This window comes from Leucoraja erinacea, chromosome 14 (genome assembly GCF_028641065.1).
Source record: "Leucoraja erinacea ecotype New England chromosome 14, Leri_hhj_1, whole genome shotgun sequence".
NCBI lineage: Eukaryota > Metazoa > Chordata > Chondrichthyes > Rajiformes > Rajidae > Leucoraja > Leucoraja erinaceus.
Window position 1 is genome coordinate 13,496,669 of NC_073390.1, and position 21,942 is coordinate 13,518,610.

The 21,942-nt window shown below is 41.7% G+C and overlaps 1 protein-coding gene across 1 annotated transcript in view; it reads left to right on the plus strand.

Annotated features, from left to right (window-relative positions):
- Positions 1-21,942, plus strand: part of agfg1a (ArfGAP with FG repeats 1a) — a 55,551-nt gene continuing 33,609 nt past the window's right edge. Inside the window, 6 exon segments of the mRNA XM_055646495.1 lie at positions 1-71; positions 4,411-4,535; positions 4,538-4,596; positions 4,598-4,629; positions 12,295-12,388; positions 20,985-21,100. Of these exon segments, the coding sequence (XP_055502470.1) occupies positions 1-71; positions 4,411-4,535; positions 4,538-4,596; positions 4,598-4,629; positions 12,295-12,388; positions 20,985-21,100 (497 nt within the window).

The following is a 21,942-nucleotide window of genomic DNA, read 5'->3' on the forward strand; positions in this document are numbered from 1 at the left end:
ATGGAAATCGTGCAACAGAATCACAGGCACATGGACGCAGACAACACACAAAACATGAATTGTACAAGACCGTAAAAGAACAGGAAAAAAATACATTAATGTATTTCATTTATTATTAATATTCTGCATGACAGTAGAATTGGATTTCTGAGTTTTCACAAAGGAATGATACAATTAACATGTGGGAATCATGTTTTTTTGCGTTTGAGTTTATTTTGTTGTCACCATCCAATAACTACTAAGGTGGTTTTAGTTATTTTATTACGAGTAGGTCCAAAGGGCAAATCTCATCCGCATTGAAAATGCTTTTTAATAACACAGTCAGATGTATTCTTCTGTAACTATTGTGTGTGCCATGTATTGCACATGTACTTTACGCTCTGTAAGTATTGTACGAATTTAAGAAATATGAGAATTGAGCCCTTCAGCCTTCTCCAGCCTTCTCCACCATTCGCTCAGGTTATGACTAATATTTGACATTTACCACACTAATCCTACCTTTGTAGAAACAACGAACTGTTAATGGTTTACAAATATGCTGGTTTACAAAAAAAGATACAAAAGGATGGAGTAACTCAGCAAGTCAGTCAGCATCCCTGGAGGTCATAGATAGGTGATATTTCGGGCTGGGGCCTTTCTTCAGAGATCTTCAATCCCTTTTGAGTGGTTTAGGGTTTTATTATACACTCCCAGCAAGTCGATGGCCATTGCTTATTCAGCCTATTACGCCTCATGTGAAAATCCTTCAAACATATCATTCCTTCCTGCAGCTGTAATTGTTTCCTTAGCAATGCAAGTGGATGTGGTGGTAAAGAAGGCTTATGGCATGCTTGCATTCTTCGATCAGGGCATTGAGTGTAAGTCAGGATGTTATGTTGCAACTGTATAAAACCAGACTCTTCACTGTATGTGTGGGGATGGGAGGGAGGTTGTGGAAGAAAGCTGAAAGAGAGGAGAGGCAGGACAAAGCATGGCAGGTAATTGGTAAACATGGGCAAAGGTTTTACTTCGATAGGCAGATGGTTGGATAAAGGAGATATAAAAACAGAAGGTGAAAGACAAAAGGATTGAACAGTTGCAAGTTGTGAAGCCATAGAAAGGGATGTAGGTGGAGGGGGAGGGAGAGGGAGAAATTGGTGCAAGTCCGGGTGGACACAGGGGATTGGGAAGAAAGTGGTGGGATGTGGAGGAGAAAGGGGAGGGGTTGTTAGGTGTTACCTAGAATTGGAGAATTCAAAGCTCATACCTTTGAGCTGCAAGCTACCCGAGCAGAATACGAGGTACTGTTCCTCCATTTTGTGTGTGGACTACTCCTGACATTGTTTGACTTCTCAGTGTCCAAAACTTCATCAATCTCTGCCTTGATTATAATCCGTCAAGCGATGGCAGCCTCGCCAACGGTCTGTCTGTCTTTTTGTCTATTCTGTTATTATTTTTAGTATGTTTTACCAAGTTTTTGCTAATGTTCTCTGGTTTGTTTTATGTGGGGGATGGGGGGGGGTCGAGGGAAACTTTTTTTCAATCTCATGCCCGACCGCCAGCTATGGGAGCCAAGATCGTCCCGTCAACGGAAGGCTCGAGGCCCTCAACTGCGGGAGAACAAAGAAGGGAAGAATATTGAACTTTTTTTTTCGCCTTCCATCACAGTGAGGAATGTGGAGGAGTCACTGTGTTGGATGTTTATGTTAAAATGCATTTTGTGTGTTTTGTTGCTTGTTATTGGCATGACTATGGCATATTAAATTCCTCGTATGTTGCAAAACATACTTGGCTAATAAAGTATGATTATGATTAAGCAAATTCCAGGAGTAACAGTCTTAGAGTTACAATTGTGACAATAAATCACAATTGAACCGTTGAAGGGACAACCCTACAATATGTAATAACTGGCAAATATTTACAGCTTCTCCAGCTCATTCTGCCTGCCCATGAAATCATTGCAGATCTGGCCTCAATTACATTTCCCCGACTAAAATCCATGTTGCCTTTATCTCCAAAAATCTATTCATTTCAAGTTTACATTGACTGAGCAGGGTTAGACCTCTGTAAAACATTACAGCGATTTATAATGCTCTACATAACAAAATGATGCATGTCAGAATGGCTGATTTCCCCCAGTGTCCTTTGACTTTGCCCCCTCGTTCTGGGTTTTCCAGTTACAGCAAGGCTTAGTAGAATGCTAAACTCCAGCGAGTATAGTCCAATCTTAATATTATTCAAGCTTACACATCGTATTCAAATTCATAGGAGAGCCATGTCATTCCAGGAATAAACACACTGTTTGCCTGTAGCTTGTTTATTTTTCCTCAATAGCACTATGGTTAATTATCAAACTGCTTTTCAATGTGAAATGTAGTATGAATTAATTCCAATTTCTTTTTATTTCAAACATAAACTTTATTTGTAATAAAAAAACATGTACAACAGTGCAAAACTCTTAATGAAGTGTTAGTGTCTAAATTCAATATTGATCGTGTTATACCCTGATATGATGGCACCTCCCTTTATCTTTAGACAGAGCACCTTTGCCACTCATGTCTTGACCACCATTCCCCTTACCTATTCCATTCTCAGCCTCTCTAACCACACAGCCCTCCACTCACTCGGTAACAATCCAAATATTGTTATCAAACCTATCGACAAGGGAGGTGCTGTTGTCATGTGGCAGGTTGACCTTTACCTTGCTGAGGCCAGGCACCAGGTCTCGGACCCCTCCTCTTACCTACCCCTTGACCACAGACGAAGTCCAGGCACTATCTCCAAGACTGTTATTGATCTCGTGTGGGCATCCTTCCACAGCCTCAGATCTTATAGTTCCCCAACCCCCACTGTCCATTTCTCTCTTTCCCAAAATCCTTGAACTGGACTGCCTTGGCAGACCTGTTGTGTCCACCCTTTCCTGTCCCACCGGACTCATTTTCAAATACCTCAATTCCATCTTGTTTCCCCTTGTCCATTTCATTGACCTACATCTGAGATACGCTCTCCAATGCTTCAATAACGTTCAATTCCTAGGGTTCCATTGCGTCATCTTCACCTTGGACGTCCAGTCCCTTTGCATCTCCAATCTTCACCAGGAAATTCTCAGGCCCTCCATTTCTTCCTTGTACAAATATCCGATCAGTTCCCTTCTGCTAAAACTCTCCTCAACCTGGCAGAACTTGTCCTCACCCTCAACAACTTATCTTTTGACTCCTCTTACTTTCGTCAAGTTAAACATGTAACCATGTGCACCCACATTGGTTAAGTTGAACAGTCCTTGATTCAAATATACCATGTCCCATCTCTATACCTTTCTTCCCTTCCTTCTTTATGCGGTGCTTTCTTTCTCTCTCTCTCTCTCTCTCTCTAAGTATCGCTTTCTCATTCATCTTCCCCAGTTGAGTCACTTGCTCCTGGCTACCTATGGCCACTCACATATGATCTTCCTCCTGGAGATACATTTTTCCAGAGAGGCGAAATCGAATCCCTTTCATCTTCATGGTATGTTGGCATTCATAGCAAAAGGATTTGAGTATAAGTGCAGGGAGGTTCTACTGCAGTTGTACAGGGTCTTGGTGAGACCACACCTGGAGTATTGCGTACAGTTTTGGCCTCCTAATCTGAGGAAAGACATTCTTGCCATAGAGGGAGTACAGAGAAGGTTCACCAGACTGATTCCTGGGATGTCAGGACTTTCATATGAAGAACGACTGGATAGACTCGGTTTGTACTCGCTAGAATTTAGAAGATTGAGGGGGGATCTTATAGAAACGTACAAAATTCTTAAAGGGTTGGACAGGCTAGATGCAGGAAGATTGTTCCAGATGTTGGGGAAGTCCAGAACAAGGGGTCACAGTTTAAGGATAAGGGGGAAATCTTTTAGGACCGAGATGAGAAAAACATTTTTTACACAGAGGGGTGAATCTCTGGAACTCTCTGCCGCAGAGGGTAGTTGAGGCCAGTTCATTGGCTATATTTAAGAGAGAGTTAGATGTGGCCCTTGTGGCTAAAGGGATCAGGGGGTATGGAGAGAAGGCAGGTACCGGATACTGAGTTGGATGATCAGCCATGATCATATTGAATGGCGGTGCAGGCTCGAAGGGCCGAATGGCCTACTCCTGCACCTAATTTCTATGTTTCATCTCCATCCCCATCTTCATCCTCTTCCTCCTAAGATCCGCTTCATCTTCATCCTCATCCGTATCCTCATCTTTATCAGCCTCCTCTTCCTCCCTGGGTCCACCTCCATCTCCATCAAAGATCCTATAGCAGAGATCTTTGATCTCCATCACTGATCTCCATCTCCATCTCCATCCCCCCCCCCCCCCCACCACGTGTCCGCCCCTGACCCCCCCCCCCGACGGCGAGTTCTGACGGCATCCCCGGGCGCGGAAGCGGCGTGAGTGTGTTTCCGCTGGCCGTTGCCAGTCGCTCCCCGCCTGTGCCGCGGCGCCGTGTCCTCTCCGCCGCCCGCCCGCCCGTCCCCATGGCAGCCAAGCGAAAGCAGGAGGAGAGGCACCTGAAGCTGCTGCGGGAGATGACAACGCTGCTGCACATAGGAAATGCTTCGACTGCGACCAGAGGGGCCCGACCTACGCCGACATGACCATCGGCCTCCTTCGTCTGCACGTCCTGCAGCGGCATCTTGTGAGTAGCGAGAGCCCGCAGCTGCCAGGCCTCCTCTTCCCCTCCTCTCCCCCCCTCGAGGTCCTCTCTCCTCCTCTCCCCCTCCTCTTCCCCCCCTCTCTCTCTCCTCTCCCCCTCCTTACCCTCTCCCCCCCCCATCTCCTCTCCCCCTCCTCTCCCCCTCCTCTCCCCCCCCCCCCCATCTCTCTCTCCCCCCCCCCATCTCCTCTATTTCCCCCCTCCCTCCTATCTCTCCCCCCTATCCTCTCCCTCTCCTCTCCCCCCATCTCTCTGGATGATCACCCCCCCTCTGGCCCCCCTCCTCCTCCCCCCTCCTCCTCCTAAGATCCCCCCCTCCTCTCTCCCCCCTCCTCTCCTCTCCCTGACCCCCTCCTCTCTCCCCCCCTCCTCGATCTCCTCTCCCCCCCCCTCCCCCCCTCTCCCCCCCTCCTCTCCCCCCCTCTCTCCTCCTCTCCTCCCGCCCTCCCGTCCCCCTCCTCTCTCCTCTCCCCTCCCCTCTCTCGACCCGACCCCTCTCCTCCCCCATCCATCCTCTCCTCTCCCCTCTCATCTCTCTCGAGAGCCCCCTCCTCTCCTCTCTCCTCTCCTCTCCTCCCCTCTCCTCTCTCCCCCCCTCTCTCTCTCTCTTCTCTCCCCTCTCCCTCTCTCTCTCCTCTCCCTCCCCCCTTTTCCCTCCCCCCTCTTTCTCTCCCCCTTCCCCCCTCTCTCTCTCCTCCCCCCTCCCCTCGCTCTCCCCCCCCCCCTTTTCTTCTCCTCTATCTCTCTCCCCCCCCCTCTCCCCCCCCCTATCTCCCCCCCCCCTCTCCCACAATCAAAATCCCCTAAATCATCCCCACAGAGCAGAGAGAGTGAACGGTCCATGTGGCTGACAGCAGAAAACTACCATTGTCAATAGGAGAAAACGCACCCTTAAGATCTGAGTACTCTGCTTTGGCAGAGGCTTGATCACTGACTAAATCATAAATGTGTGAATTTGGGTAGTCTGCTTTATTTTTATTAACAAGAAATGCACACCACATGTGGGAGGTAGTAACTGCCATGTTGATTCCTCTGCTGAGTTTTAAACGGGCCAACTGCATGTCTGATATGCAATTTTGCAGGAGCAAAAATGAGCACCAGTGAAATTTTGGATTGACTAAAGCAACTACCATTAGGCTCTGCCAAAAACTCTGATCCACAGCCAGACTCCATCCTTGTCCCCACCAACTGTCTGATTCTTTGCAATTTTAGTGTCACACTCGAACTCGGAGATGACTTATGGAATATGCCACCACAAGATCTATTTCCATCTTTGGAATGTCTCCTGATCGCGCCAGAGCATCAGCTCAACTTTTCACTTTTATCTGTGCATTTCATATCTTTATTCAAATATTTTTCAATACCCTCCTGGACAACCTTTCGTTTTTCACTTGAAGTAATATTGAAACATCCTTAACCCTGCTACCCATGTGTTAACAGGTACAAGCTTTGTTCAATGCTTGTGTTTGCAAGCCTATGTTGGTTTCTGATTCACAGGTGCCTCTGTTTTAAAATTTTCTGCTTGTTTTTAAATTTGCCTATGCCTTTATCCTTCTCTTTTTTTGTAACCTCCTTCAGCTTATTACCTGTGCAAAACATTGGCCATCATCATTGTGTCTACATTTATTAATAGCACACTGGCAATACTTTTGAGCACACAGGCTGTCTTGATCTACTTTGCCATCTTTTAAGATTAGACTTTAGAGAAGCAGGCCATTCGGCCGACTGAGTTTGTACTGACCAGCGATCACCTCGAACACTGGCATTATCCTATACACTAGGGGCAATTCACAATTTTACCGAAGTCAATTAACCTTCCACTGAAGAAGGGTTTCGGCCCGAAACGTTGCCTATTTCCTTCGCTCCATAGATGCTGCTGCACCCGCTGAGTTTCTCCAGCTTTTTTGTGTAACCTTCAAACCTATACGTCTTTGGAGTGTGGGAGGAAACCGGAGCACCCTGAGAAACCCCATACGGTCAAAAGGAAAACATACAAACTGTCACAGGGAGAAGGTACAAACTCCCTACAAAGATGTTCCTTAAAATTTCTCTGACCAATCCTTTAATGCCTGACCTAATCTCCCACATGGCACGGTGCCAAATTTCATTTGCCGCAGCTCCTGTAATGTGCTTTTGAATGTTTATCCGAGTTGAAGGGACCATGTAAACGGTGTCATTGCCAATGGGCTTCATAGGAACTACAAGTGGGAAACATTTTGTAGGAGTTCATGGAATAAAAGAACAAAGCAGTGAAATTGTATTTCTCACGGCCAGATGGAGTGTGAAAATCACTAACTGAAAAGGTATAAGAGACAGAAACACCCACCACATTTTGAAGATGGAATGCTGAGAAGTGGATTTAAACCAAAAAATAATTTTGGCCAGCATGGTCACGAGGGGCTAACCACCTGCCGTTGTGTCATACATACTATTTTATAATTTAATGATAGTGTATGGATTTTGCAACTTCAGGATATTCCAAAGTACTTTGTACTCTATTTAGTATCCGTTCAACCAATAATAAAGTACTGTGGAAGGGCAGTCATTGTTTTTGTCAGTTGCCAGCATAGCTCTAAATAGGGCACTTAGAAGTACATTTTTGACCTAAAATTATGTTCATTGTGAGATAGCTCATTTGATTATTACTATTTCTAATCACAGTCATAAAGCATAGAAAAAGTCCCTTTGGCCCACCAATTTAAGAGACATTTGGACAGATATATGGATAGGATAAGTTTAGAGGGCTTTGGGCAAAGTGTAGGCAGGTGTGGGAGTAGTTAGATGGGGCATGTTGGGCGGTGTGGGCAAGTTGGGCCAAAGACTCTGTTTCAACGTTGTATGACTCTATGACTAAGTCATTGCCAACCGTCAAATACCCATTACACTCATTTCATTTTATCTCCCCTGAAATGTCACCATTCACCAAGACACTTGGCACAATTCATAATAGTCAGTTAACCCACGTAACCATGCTTCTTTGGATGTGGTAAGAAACTGGAGCATCCGACAAAAACCCAGGACGTCACGGGGGGAATGTGTAAACTCCACATGGACAGCATTGGAGGTCAGGATTAGACCAAGGTCATTGGAGCTATAAGACGGCAGCTTCTTTAGCTGTACTGCCCCTGCACCACTGAACAGACCTAGAGTTGTCTTAGAATCAAAGAACAAGTAAATATCTTGGAACGGGATGACAGCGATTTGAAAGAAACAAAATATATTAAATGTAAATGCAGATGGTAAGAGGATGCAGTGGAATTTGAATAGGTGCATTTGTTCCGGTGTTTAAAGACCAACTGGTCAGATGGTGCAGGAAGACTCAATAATGCAGCCTGTTTAATTATTGTAGACAGTAGCTTTGTGATGTGCCACTTGTCAGTCTTGGGTGTACGTTGTTTTGTTTTACACTGTTTATGGCGGCTTTAATAGTGCATTAACACAATCTTCAGTTACAGTGATCCATGTCAATCTGAACAAGAAAATTGAAAAACATTTAAACACTTTAATCTGAGTTTTCACTGGTCTGTAATTTGCACAGTATAATAACTAAAGCATGTTCACGGGATTACTGTGTCTGTCTACTGTATTCTAGATCGCTCCAAAACACAAAAAGTATGTGTCTGGAGAATAAACCTGTGTGGAATCGGAATAAATTGAATAAAATGAAATGTGCCAGAATTCATAAAAATAGAAAACAAGCCTTCCAGATAGGTTCTGTCAAATTTGGAGCAGAAATAAAAATAAAAATCATTTCAATCTATCCAAAGGCTTACAAAATGGGCTCATAATTCTCTAAAAATGTGCCCAATCATTCAGATGAGGTCATGTTCTATAGTTCTCATGTTCTCTTAATTTCCAACTCTGCAAAAATATGCAGAAACTCTTGTCATTGGCACTGTATTGATGGGTATCATTAGAATCTCTCAGTGCAGTCGTTGCTAGGGAAAATCCGGAATAATATGGCTCAGCTGTATTTAGTGAAACATTGGTATGCAAGAAATATATGGGACTGAAAGGTAACAGATCAGGACAACCTCCTTCTTTGGAGAGGGGGCCTAGAATGAAAGGCCTAGTTAGAGTGGATGTGAAGAGGATGCTTTCTGTCGTGGGAGGGTCTAGGACCAGAGGTCACAGCCTCAGAATAAAAGGATGCACCTTTAGAATGGAGATGAGGAGGAATTTATTTAGCCAGAGGTTGGTGAATATGTGGAATTCATAGCCACAGACAGCTGTGTCGGCAGCGTCATTGGGTGTTTTTAAAGCTGAGATTAATAGGTTCTTGATCAGCAAGGGCGTGGAAAGTTACGGGGAGAAGGCAGGAGAATGGGGTTGAGAGGGAAAAATAGATCAGTCATGATCAAATGGCGGAACAGACTTGATGGGCCGAATGGCCTAATTTTGCTCCTGTGTCTAATGATCTCTATTGGTGGAGTCTGAAGTCTCAGTTCCACACTACATAATGTCTCGCAAGGGGTTGAGGACAGGTCAGCCTTACAAATAGCCCATGGGAATGAAGTGGGTGCATACAGAGCCAATATTGCCCTTAAATCAATCATCTCTTCCACCATTCCAAGAGGTTAAATCCTTTTATACTCTTGGCCAGAAAAAAAAATATTGTTCTCTGATTTAAAGTTAGTAATTTAGCACGCACCTGTGCCTCCTCTATTCATGAGTTCTTCATCATTATGTGAAGAAGTGTTTCCTAACTTGATCCCGGAATTTCCTGGCTCTGAATTTAAGACTGTGCCTCTGTTCAAGATGCAATAATGAGAAATTTCTCACCCCATCAGTTCCTCTCAAAATCCTTGTAACTTCTAATTAGAGCATTGTGTTCAGTTCTAGGCACCGTGTTCTATGAAAGATGTCACGCTGGAAAGGTTACTGAGAAGATTTACGAGGATGATGCCGGGACTAAAGGGTCAGAGCTATAGGCAGAGGTTGAATAGGCTGGGATCTTATTATTCCTTGGAGCGCAAGAGGATGAGGGGTGATCTTATAGAGGTGTGTCAGATCAAGAGAAGAATAGATCGATTAGATGCACAGAGTCTCTTGCCCAGAGTAGGTGAATCGAGGACCAGAGGACATAGGTTTAAGGTGAAGGGGAAAAGATTTAATCGGAATCTGAGGCGTAACTTTTTCACAGAAAGGGTGGTGGATGAATGGAACAAACTGCCTGAGGAAGTAGTTGAGGCAGGGACTATCTCAACATTTAAGAAGCAGTTAGATAAGCACATGGATAGGACAGGTTTGGAGAGATATGGACCAAATGCTGGCAGGTGGGATTAGTGTAGCTGGGACATGTTGGCCGGTGTGGGCAAGTTGGGCCAAAGGGCCTGTTTCCACACTGTGTGACTCGATCAATACTTAATTTTTGATAATCTAGAGAAATAATTTATGTGTAGCCTCATCATAATTTAATCCATAAGAATTGGTCAAATTTTGAATGAATCTGTACCCACTCTTCTGAGGGCAGTCTAGCTTGTTTTAAGTCGCATTTCCCAGGTCTTTATACAATACTTTACCATGATATTTCCTACTGCTGCAGTATTTCCCTTCAATGAAGTTTAGTGTAGTTTGGAGGTACAGCACGGAAACAGGCCCTGCAGCACACCAAGTCCATGCCCATTACACTAACACTATGCTACACACTAGAGGCAATTTACAATTTTACCAAAGCCAATTAAACTACACACCTGTACATCTTTGGAGTGTGGGAGGAAACTGCAGCACCCACGCAGTCATGGGGAGAACGTATAAACTCCGTGCAGGCAGTACCCATAGTCAGGATCAAAGCTGGGAATGTTGCTGCTGCAAGGCAGTAACTCTACCGCTGCAGAACTGTGCCACCCCTTTAGTTCCTATCTGCCTTGGTGAATATAATGTAGAGAGCAATGAAACAGAAATCCAGTTGATGTGGAAGGAAGCCGTTTTATCTTTTTAAATTCTAATTTAAAAAATATATATTTAACGTTAATTTCCTTGGTAAGGCTGCGATTCGTTGACCAACCCTGGTAGATCTAAGAAACCTCTAGTGGCTATGAACCACTCTCGTCCATATTTGAAGTGGGTTAAGGCAACTAAGTGACTCACTACTACCAGTAATAGTCAGTTGTGAATCAATCACGCTTGGAAGGAACTGGAGACGGATGCAAGCCATTTGAGGTTGAATATTAACAATTTTATCCCTGATGGACATTTTGAGTCCGTTGGATTTTTACCGTAGTTTTTGTTGAAAGAATGTGATGGGGAAGGATTTCTGTTTCCACATGGTAGCATTAAATGCTGATATTCAAAAGTATGTGTCAGTAGAGATTCTCCCTCTTCACGATGGGATACAGTTAAAATTGCTCCCCTGATCCTTAATTAGGCCATAGAAAATTACAGAATAGGAACAGACCCTTCGACTCACAAAGTCTGTTCTGCGGATGGTGCCGAGATAAACAAATCTTGTTTGAAAAGAAAAGACTGCTTTTCTTGTCTGCCTCCAGAAAAGCAGTCTGTCTCGTCCTTTTCTTCTTTTGTTGGTTTTACTTTGTTGTTAAATATATGTTTTAATGCATCTTTAGTTTTGTATTATGTAGGGGATGGGGGGGGAACTTTTTTTATCCCTTTCCTCGACGGAGATGCAACCTTTTCCGTATCGTAGCTCCGTCCGCACTGCGCCTGACCGTGCAGATCGGCCCGAAACGTTGCCTATTTCCTTCGCTCCATAGATGCTGCTGCACCCGCTGAGTTTCCCCAGCACTTTTGTCTACCATCGTGCAGATAGCAGTCCCTTTGCTGGGGATCGACTTTTGGGAGCTCCAACCTCGGGAGCCTGCGAGTTTAACATCGTGGAGCTTGCGATCCCTTGCCAGGGTTCGACTTCGGGTGATCCAACCACAGGAACCTGCAGACTTAACATCATGGAACCGACGTCGGGAGCTCCAAGCGGCAGGAGCTTCAACCACCCCGATCGCGGGAGCTTTGATCGCCTCGACTGCCCCGACCACGGGAGAAAAGGAGGGAAGAAGATAAGACATTGTTGCCTTCCATCACAGCTCAAATTCCTTGTATGTTCTTACATACTTGACAATTTTTTATTTTGTATCTTGTATCTTCCACTCCCTGCATATCCATGTGCCTATGTAAATGCCTCTGAAATGCCACTATCATATCTGACTCCACTACCACTCCTGGCAGTGCATTCCCAGCACCCATTACCCTCTGTTCAAATAAAAAACTTGCCCCATGCTTCTCCTTTAAACTTTGCCCTCTCACCCAAAAGATACACCCTCAAGTCTTTGACATTTACACTCAGGAAAAAAAGTTTGGACTGTCTACCCTATTTAAACTTCTACTTTTTTCCCCACCTACCACTTAACATTTCCGTGGGGAATTACAAAGATTCATTATGTTCGATTGTGATGCATTATATCTAGTAAAACATGAGACACTTGCAAACATGAATTGAGGTATATCGTGCAGGCTGAGGAGCAGCATGGATTGACATCTTAATCGGCAAAGATATCGGCTGTGAGCTGTAGGGACTATTCCTGTGCCATTCTGTTCATGTGAAAAGTGTAGTTTACCCATTCATTAAATTGAGTATTCTCAATAATGCACAAATTGTAATGGCTGCAAATCAATTTTGCTTTACATCTCCAGACGAGGGCTGAATCCTCCGCACAGAGTCAAGTCAATCTCCATGACCACCTTCACACTGCAAGAAATTGAATTTCTGAGAACACATGGTAATGATGTAAGTGCGATTGAGAATTTGTTTGAATTTATTTACTTTGTTTAATGAATTGACCAAGTACTGTTAGCATTGACATAATCTCAGTGTCTTTCATTTCTCAACTCAGCTATTCTCTTGGATGAAATGACATGCAAATAATTTATGTTGGTAATTTGCAGGATGTTGAGGTTTCTGCCAGATGTTTACTTTAAATTCCTTAGGTCTATTGGTAAAGAGGTCTATTTACATTTAGTCCACTTGGGCTGACCACAATAATGTTGTAAGATCTCACAGAAATCTAGGCTCCCCTCTAGGTTGATCGTTTTGAACTTCCAGCTCAAGCACCGCCTTGAGTATATGGAAATGTTTCAGATTTTAGACCACCTCACAACGATTATCAATTATTTTCCTGCTGTACTTCTTTAAGTAATGTTGTCACCACGGGTGAGAACTCTGTTAATCACATGCCTCTGCTGCTTAAGCCAAAAAGGCAGGTGCTCTACCATGCCTACACGATCATATTCCTGAGATCGTCCTAAAGTGGGATCTGCCTATTTGCTAAGCTAACTCGTTAAACTAGCTCTCTTTGTGGAGAAATATTCCACAAATAATCTTCAACTGGAGTTTATTGTTGTATGCACACATATGGTGAGGTACAGAAACAATGAAACTCTTGCTTGCATCACGGGCAAATTCTCAAAAACATAAATTATACATAAATTCTATAAGACAGTGAAAAGAAAAAATATGCAACAACAGGACATTAGTGCAAACACAATTAGAAAAGGGGTCGATAGCAGTGCACAAGGTGGTCTGTATTCCATTGCTGAGATAGGATTAGAGTTGTGCAGGTTGGTTCAAGAATTTGATTGTTGTTCGAAAATAGCTGTTCCTGAACCTGGTGGCGTGAGACTTCAAGCTTCTGTACCTCCTGCCTGATGGTAGCAGCAAGAAAAGAGTACAGCTCAGATTGTACAGCCCAGCCCTTGATGATGGATTCCACCTTCTTAATGCAGCACTCATATACACGCTTTCGTTGGTGGGGATAGCCTGCAACCTTTTGCATTCTTGTCCATTGTAATTGTCCTAACAGGTTGTGATGCAACTCGTCAAGATACTATCTCCAGTGTATCTTTAGACATTTGTTGGAGCATTCATTGACAATTTTTTTCAAAACTCTGATAAAGTAATGACTGGCATGCCTTCTTGATTATAACTATGGAATCATCTTTTGGAATAATCTCAACCATGGAGTTGAAATTATCACTGATCAACAGAACACGAGTTCCCAATAGGAATTTTCAATTTCTTAGTTGAACTCAACACATTTCTGCTCAGGCTTTGCAACTATTGTGTTTTTGGAGTATCAAAGTGAGTTTAGCAATTGCTTCATGAGTTATTTAGGAGCATGAGTCTGTTTAAAAAAAATAAATAAATAAAATAAAAAAACTGAAAGCTGGAACAGAAATGAAAGAGAAATTATTTTTTAAAACATAGATGTATTTATGGTTTGTTCTCATGCTCATTGAATAATGTTATTCACAATTATAGTTTACCTCTGTGATTATGAACACTATGTAGTTAGCTTGATACATTAGATACGTTGGGGCACAATATATCTAAAAAAGATTCACAAATTTTATTTCTCATACACCCCAGATGTGCGGAAAGGGTCAGGTAATAATTCTAAAATTTCTGTTGCTATCTAATAGAAGTATCTACTTATTCCAAGCTGAATCCCCTAGTTCTTTTGCAGCTGCGATCTGAGCCAATGTACTTATTGCATGACAGGAATGGTTGTTGTTAATGAGTGCCATTTTAAAATGTATCTTCTCTGGAATAACAGCCCAAGAAATGGCTGGTGAAGTGTCAAGTCTGACCTTAACTCTTCTTTGCAAATTTCTGATGCAGATATTGGACTTAAAATATATTGTTGACACACTTGTTTTCAGACGTAGCTTTTTATGGTGAATTTCTGGAATATTATAGTATAGTTAAGGTGAAAAATGCAAAGATTTCTTTCAAAGGGAAATGTTGATCTGATCTGTTAGCTAACTGTACAAAGTTTAATGAGACTTCAAAATTTCTAGGTGACGTCCACAATGCTATGTGATATTTCTTATTGAGTCATAGTCACATATTTTGTTTGTGGACAGAAAGTAACAATGTTACAAAATTTTGAGATTTTAAAAATCAAGTCTGCAATTTATCCCATCAGATAAAGCGTAAAAAGAAGTTTAATTTGACACCTAATTCACTTTCATATCTCAAGTATTAAAAAAAGTTATGGCCATTTTCATACTCGGAAATTAGCATCTTGTTCCCTATTGATTTTCTATGGACATAACAAAAAAAGCTGTGATCGTGGACAGTCAAAAGCACATAACTTTCATAAAAATTAAAAGAACTGAATTAAATTTTCGGTTTTCATAGATTGAAGCATTCTGAAACAAGTATAAAATAATCTTACTTGGATGACCTGAAATTAAAGCATATAATTAGTTAGTTACCCAATTGTAGCTAATTTCAAACTTCAATTACTAGATCTAAACATCTATCCATTTCTTAATAAATGATTAACATTTTTAAATAGCCTAAGTGTCCAAATAATATTCACAAATAATTCACAATAAAACATGATTTTTAAATCTCATTTACATTAATTTATAGGCCAAATGGAAGGAATTTAGTGTTCAATTGCTGTACATTAAAGTCCATTTAAATCAGCTTTCTAGTGGGATCCTGTGAACGCGCTGGTTTAGAACGTTCACATTGCGGTAGATTTGTGCCCTCAAATGCCCAGAAAAATACTGCGTGATATAATGGGGCCCAAATTAGCTACTCGCAACATTAAACTTTGTATAAAGGGATCTTAAGAAGCCCTTTTTAACGTAAAAATAAACAGCCTACCTTCCGTTTTCCCCTGCATGAGATCCGACCCGTTGTCGGCGGTCGCGGGTTTAGAGGTTAATTTTTAACCTACTATAACAATTAAAGAAAGCCCTTAAAACTAAAAGTATCTCCAGCTACGGAATCTTCCAGCGATTTTACGTTAATAATTAACTAGGCTGAAAAACCTCGATTTGAACAGCCTAGGGAAAATCGCGTTTTAAACCCGCCCCCCTCTAAACGGCGCCAAAATCGCGCACACGGGCTTGGACAGATTTTCAGAGATCTTCAGGTAGGCTTTGCAACATACCTACAGAAAGGCCTTTTCCTCTGCTTTTCTCCATTCTATTAATATTTCTGCATTAGCATTTAAATCAATTTTAATAACGAAGAACATGAGGCAGAACACAACAATACAGGAACAGGCACTTTGGCACAACGTCTGTGCTGATCATGATGCCAAGTTAAACTAATTGCACATAAACTAATCTCTCTTTGGGAATTTGTTCAGGATTCCAGCATTTGTACTTTCTCTCTTAAACCTTACTATGGTATCTACTTCCACCACTTCACCCGACAGCACATTCCGGGCACCTACCATTCTTTGTAAAACAAAAACTTGCCCCGTAAATCTCCTTTAAACTTTCCCCCTCTTGCCTTCATTCTATGCCCACTAGTATTTGCCATTTCCACTCTGGGGGGAAAAAAGCCTCTGGCTGTGTACCCTATCAATGCTCAGCATCGAACTTTCCAGCAAATGCAATCAAACTGGAGGAACAACACCTTGTATTACACCTGGGTACTTTGCAATCCATTGATATGAATACTGAATTTTCCAATTTTGAGTAACCCTTGCCTTCTGTGTTCTCCTTTCGATCCACCTCCAGCCCTCCCATTTTGTCCCCCTTTCCCATACCCCCTTGTCCCCATCGCTCATTTTTGTCCCTCTCCCCTCATGGTTCCATCCACATAATACCTACATATTTCATCCACCGGAACCTCTACCCATCTAGTATTTCACCTCTCCACATCTAGTTTTCATCTATCTCCTAATTGTTCCCATTATCACATCATTAGATTCCAAAACTGGTAACCTTCCAGCAGCTGTCTGCAGCTTTACCTTCCCCTCACCCCACTTGGCTCTGTTCTTTTTTGTCTGTTTTCACCTGCCATCTCCCTGCCTCTTTCTCAACGCCACCCTTACATCCTAGCTCACTTTGCTGCATCATCCCTCTTCCTTCATCTCTCCTAAATCCACTGACTGACCCCTGTCTGACTCCTCTTCTTGCCTCTCTCCTCACTGTATTGGCTAACTTCCCTCTACACTCTGTTCTAATGCAATGACTTGCTCCGAAACCCAACAGTTTTCTTCTCCCTGCAGATGCTGTTCGAGCCACTGTATTCCTCCAGCAGTCAGTTTTTTTTTTCCATTTAAAATCTGTCCAGTCTCTATTTATAGCTAACACTTTCTAATCCACACATCGTCCTGGTAAACTACTTCTGCATCTTCCCCAAAACCTCAACAGATGTCCCGTAATGCAGTGGCCAGATATGCACACTGTATTCCAAACATGACCTCATCAAAGTTTTATGCAGCTGCATCGTGGCTTCCCGGCCTTTGTATTCCACGCCCTGACTGATGAGTGCTAGTATGCTGCATGCATTCTTTACCATTCTATCTACTTCTGGTGTCACTTATTGCGAGCAATGTACTTGCATCTTAGGATCTTGAATAGTCTGGAAGCTTTGCATCAAATTTAAATTAATTTTCCCATCAATCGATGTACATCTCAAGTTGTTTATTCTTGGCATTTATATCCAGCAAAGAGACAACTGTACACAAGACAGCAGGTCTGGCAGTATCTGTGGGTAAATGAACAGTTAATGTGATGTTTCCATGGAAATGGAAAAGCTTAGTAGGGGGCAGGCAATGGAACAACAAAAATCTGAGGGGAAATTTTAAAACTAATGGAATTAACAAAGGAGAAATGATGACGTAGGGAAAAATGAATGGAATAGGATGGAATACTTTATTGGTACATGTGACAAGGCACAGTGAATTTTTTTGCTTGCATACCCAATGTATACAAAAAGCGGCTACCTACGGCGCAGATAAAGTTACAAAATATGCAGGCTCCTCCTTTGTTTTCTCCCCCCAACAGCAGTTCCCCACACCACTTCCCCATATGTCTTTTATTCTCCCTCCCTCATCATTGTCCATTGTTCTTTCCCCTCCCTCAAGGCAGTCCCTCCCCCCCCATGCCCTCGTCGACTGACAATCACAGATTGACCCGCGAGGCTTCACCATCGCCGAGGCACCGTTGCGTCGAAACTTCACCGCTGCTGTCGCTGAGGTCCCACCGCGGCCGACGCCCCACTTCACGTGTCCGTCTTGTCGGTCGGTGCCATCATCGGCCACCGCACCGACCTCTCCACGGCGTTGCCGAGTCCTCCGTGGTGCCGCCCTGGGCCCCAGCCGCGGACTCCGTCGGCTGCTCTGCCGACCTGGGCTCCAACTCACGAGGTCCGCGAGGCTCCTCTGACCCACAAGGCCCCGACCAGGCTCCAATAGTGGAAAAACACCTGATCTAAATCCAATATTTCTTTCTCTCCTAGTCCCATGTCTACTCGTTTAAGCCTTGTACCATCATTTAGCAGACTGAGGACAGCGCAGTAAATGAAATCATGGCAGGAGTCTTGTTCCACAACCAAAACAAGTATTTGCTATACTGATCATTCCAATAGCAAACTGTATTTCACCATCTTCTATTGGTTCTTTATGGTAAAATATGAACAAAGGGTAGTGAGAAAAAAAGGGTTGTGATCGAAGGAAACAGAAAACTCTATTCCAGATCAAATGCTTTAAAATCTACAGTGCAAATTAGTGGGTGGCAACAGTTAATACATGATCTCTGGAGATCAAATGACAAGAATGAAAGATCTCCAGATCAAAAAGTACATTTGGTTAAAATAATCTCCTGAGATTATTTTTGCCTCTTTTGCAATTTTTCTGGATATCATTTTGTCTAGCATTGCCTCTCATCTCCACATTCATATCCTTATTTGTAACACAAGTGAAGGAAGATGCCCAAAGCCTGTCTTTAACTATTAGCTTAGATTATAAATCTTCTTTTTAAATTGCCGTTCTACATTTACTATATCATTAGTTTTCTTACTCAATGAGAATAGATTTTCATTTTCTATTACAAATCTCAAATTGTGCAGTACAGAGGCAAATAAATAAACAATGGGTTTTTGTCCCAAACCTAATGGAGGGCACTGTATAAGAACAAGCTTTGTCCTGTGCATCGGTGGCAGAGACCTATTCGCCACACCTTGTCATCGTAGGATCATTTTCTTAATTGGATTTTGAACCTCTTCCAACCCTCTCAATTGTGTTTTCTGCACTCGGGAGTGTTCTGTGACAGATTGCAAAGATTTATAGTTTAATGAATTCTTGGAAGCGAAGCTTGCTGCAGAAAAAAGTCAAATTTACAGCAAATTGCTGAAATGACACAGTTTAGATGAGTTATCCAATGCCTTTATTAATAGTAAAACACTTGTTTCTTCATTTCAGGAAGAGCAGAGAAAATTAAAATAAAATAATAGTGACAAAAACTATTGACAGGTTTGTCTAATTTGCATTATGTAATGATTGCATTTAACCAGGGGAGAATATAGAACAGTACTGCACAGGAAGAGGCCATTTTTCCCACAGTGACTGTGCTGACCGTTTGTTATCTAGCTGTGAATAATCCATATTCCTTCATCCTCTGCATATCCATATGCCTATCCAAACGCCTCTTAAATGCCACTATCATCATTTCATATCGTATTTGACATTTCCATCCTGGGGAAAAGGTTCTGACTGTCTACCCTATCTATGCCTCGCATAAGTTAATGTACTTCTATCAGGTGTTCCCGCAACCTCCGATGTTCCAGAGAAAACAATCTGAGTCTGTTCAACCTCTCCCTTAGCTAATCCCCCTAATCCAAGCAACATTCTGGGTGGGCAGCAAAATTCAATGTTCTTCCATCAATTTCTGTTTTGGTGTATTAAAATATTGTGTGATTGATAACGGTCGATAATGCTAGAGCTGAGCATCTATGAGGTGGAACGATGCCATTTCAGCTTGGTTCAGTGATATTGCTGAGTCAAAAGGTTGTGGATTGAAACCAAATTCTCAAGAATTTATGCATATAATCTATAAACTGCTTCAGACGTGTATTTATGTATGGATTTTAAATTCAACAATTAAGTAAGATCAACAGCATTATTCAAAGAAGTGTGGGAAGTTTTACATGCATGCATTACCATATGTTTCCAAAACAGTATCACCAAAAAAATTGATTAATTGAGTCATTTAACTCATTCCTCTGTTGGTGGGATCCTGCAGAGAGAAAAACTGCTCATCTACATATCTATAAGTGGCACATGTCAAAATAACTTAGGTTTTATACAAAATAATAGATGGCAAAAGGATATGAAAGATACTATATAAAGACAAGTTGGTTATTCTGATATTTGATGTCTACAAACTGTGTTTATTTCCTGTTTCTGCATATAAAAGACTTCTCAGAAAGAGATAACAATTATGTTCTGTAATTTGTGCCAAGGGAATACTTAGACAAAGTAATGTCCCAAATTACATTTAAGTAATGAGTTGCAAGAAGTATTTAAAGTGGTATAAGGATGCCAGAACACACCAGGTCTTTGCTCTACTCGCTTGCTATAAAAAGATGAACATGGTCCTGACTGGAGAGAGATCTTGACCTCCTTGAAAATCCTCCTCGTTAATACATCCCCATAAATATTGCACTGCAAATCATTCCCTTTGGAACTGTGTGTTCACGTCTCAAAAACTTCTTGTAAGCACATTTTGCACATATGCCCCTCCAAATGAATTGATGACATGAAAAGGCTTAGCTCGGAAGTCGAATTGGTTCACCCGTGAGTTGAAGAAGAATTTAATAAAAACAGGTTATTTGGCGATGCCATCTGTAACAGAATTTGGGAGGGTCTGTTTAAGGTAATGCATTGAATAAATGTAGCCAATGCCTGATCCAAAATGTTCATGTTTTCTTCAAGGTGAATATTGAAGTCATAATTTCTTGTACACATTCTGCTCTTGGTTGATTCAGGACAAAAATCCAACATATCACAAAAAACTCCACTGGTTTTGCACTCTGTGCAGTACGTGCAGAGTCGAATATATTTTGACAAGTGCAAATGAATTTCTTTATACTGAGTACATAAGATCTGTGTCTTTTCCAAGAAAAATGACTTCAAAATGTGCTGATTAAAGCAGATATGGCAGCTAGCCACAATTACGTATTTTCCTCTTTGGTGAAATATAATATACTATAGCCTTGCACTGGATATAGAGCCATGCAGGGTGAAAATAGCAAGCAATGTAGAATCCAGTCCTGGGAGCATGTGATCCAGATGCCATCTGCATTCACCTTGTCCACTACACAAGTAGACAAACAATATTAATACTTATTTAATACTATTTTGATTTTTATAGAGATTTATATCAAAAAGCCAATTGAGTAAAACTTTAAAAACCATCATGAAATGTAAATTTGAGATGCATAGTGTTTGTAGCTATGATTTGGATCTGATTTGTTGCCTGATTGTAGCTATGTTTGGATCTTAGTTAATTTTCACCTATAAGCTCTTGTATTTGAAATGTGTAACAATATTTTCTGTCTTTTTCTAATTTAGGTGTGTAAACAGATTTGGCTTGGATTGTATGATGAAAATTCGTCAGTTTATCCCGATTTCAGAGATCCTCAGAAAGTCAAAGTTTTCCTGCAGGAAAAATATGAGAAGAAAAGATGGTAAATGTCAAATCTCTGTGTGTTCAAGTTGCTAATGGTTAAACAATGATGTGTACCAGTCAGTGTTTATCTGTTTGGCTTTGGTTTGATTCTGTATGCAAGATCCTGGTGTGTATTTGTTCATGCCATGAGTCTGTGATACCATTGGGAAGCCCAATATGGAAGCTCAGATGCCATGATGGAAGAAGGTAGGAAGACAGCATATTGGTTATTGCTCCATGGGAACAGGTAGTATGCTTGATGTTTTAGCGTTCGTGAAGTGTGATGACCAATCATGGGAGGTACACATAGGGAAATGGACAAATATGTGGTGAAATGTGCAGATTGAAAGGGGATGAAATACATAGGTCTTGCAAGAGGAAAAAGAATTAGTGGGCATTGGTACTGAAGTCATGTTGATATATGGATAATGTAGCTGAGTTGTAGGAATGTTATGAATTCTATGATTATTGTTCAGTATAGCATATAATACTGATTTGCAAGTGGAACGCAAGTATTAATTTATTAACATCATCAAAAACTCAAAAGAAACTAACCCAGAATCCTCTAACAAGTTCAAAACCTTGGCTTTCAGCAAAGCTACACAGGTACCACTTTGTCATAATCCTGCTTTCATTACTTAATGGGTGTGAAGGAAGTTAATTAGAATCTTAAATTGGAGTAAATAGAAGTGATCATAGTTGTTACTACTAAATGCTCTTTGCATAATGTTCTCTCAATCGCAAACAATCTTTTAGTGTTAATTCTTTGCACACCGTCAAAATTAATTACTGATCTTTGCAATTGGACTGAATGGAAAATTGATGTCTCAGAAGTGTGAAAAGGGAAAATTATATACTTAA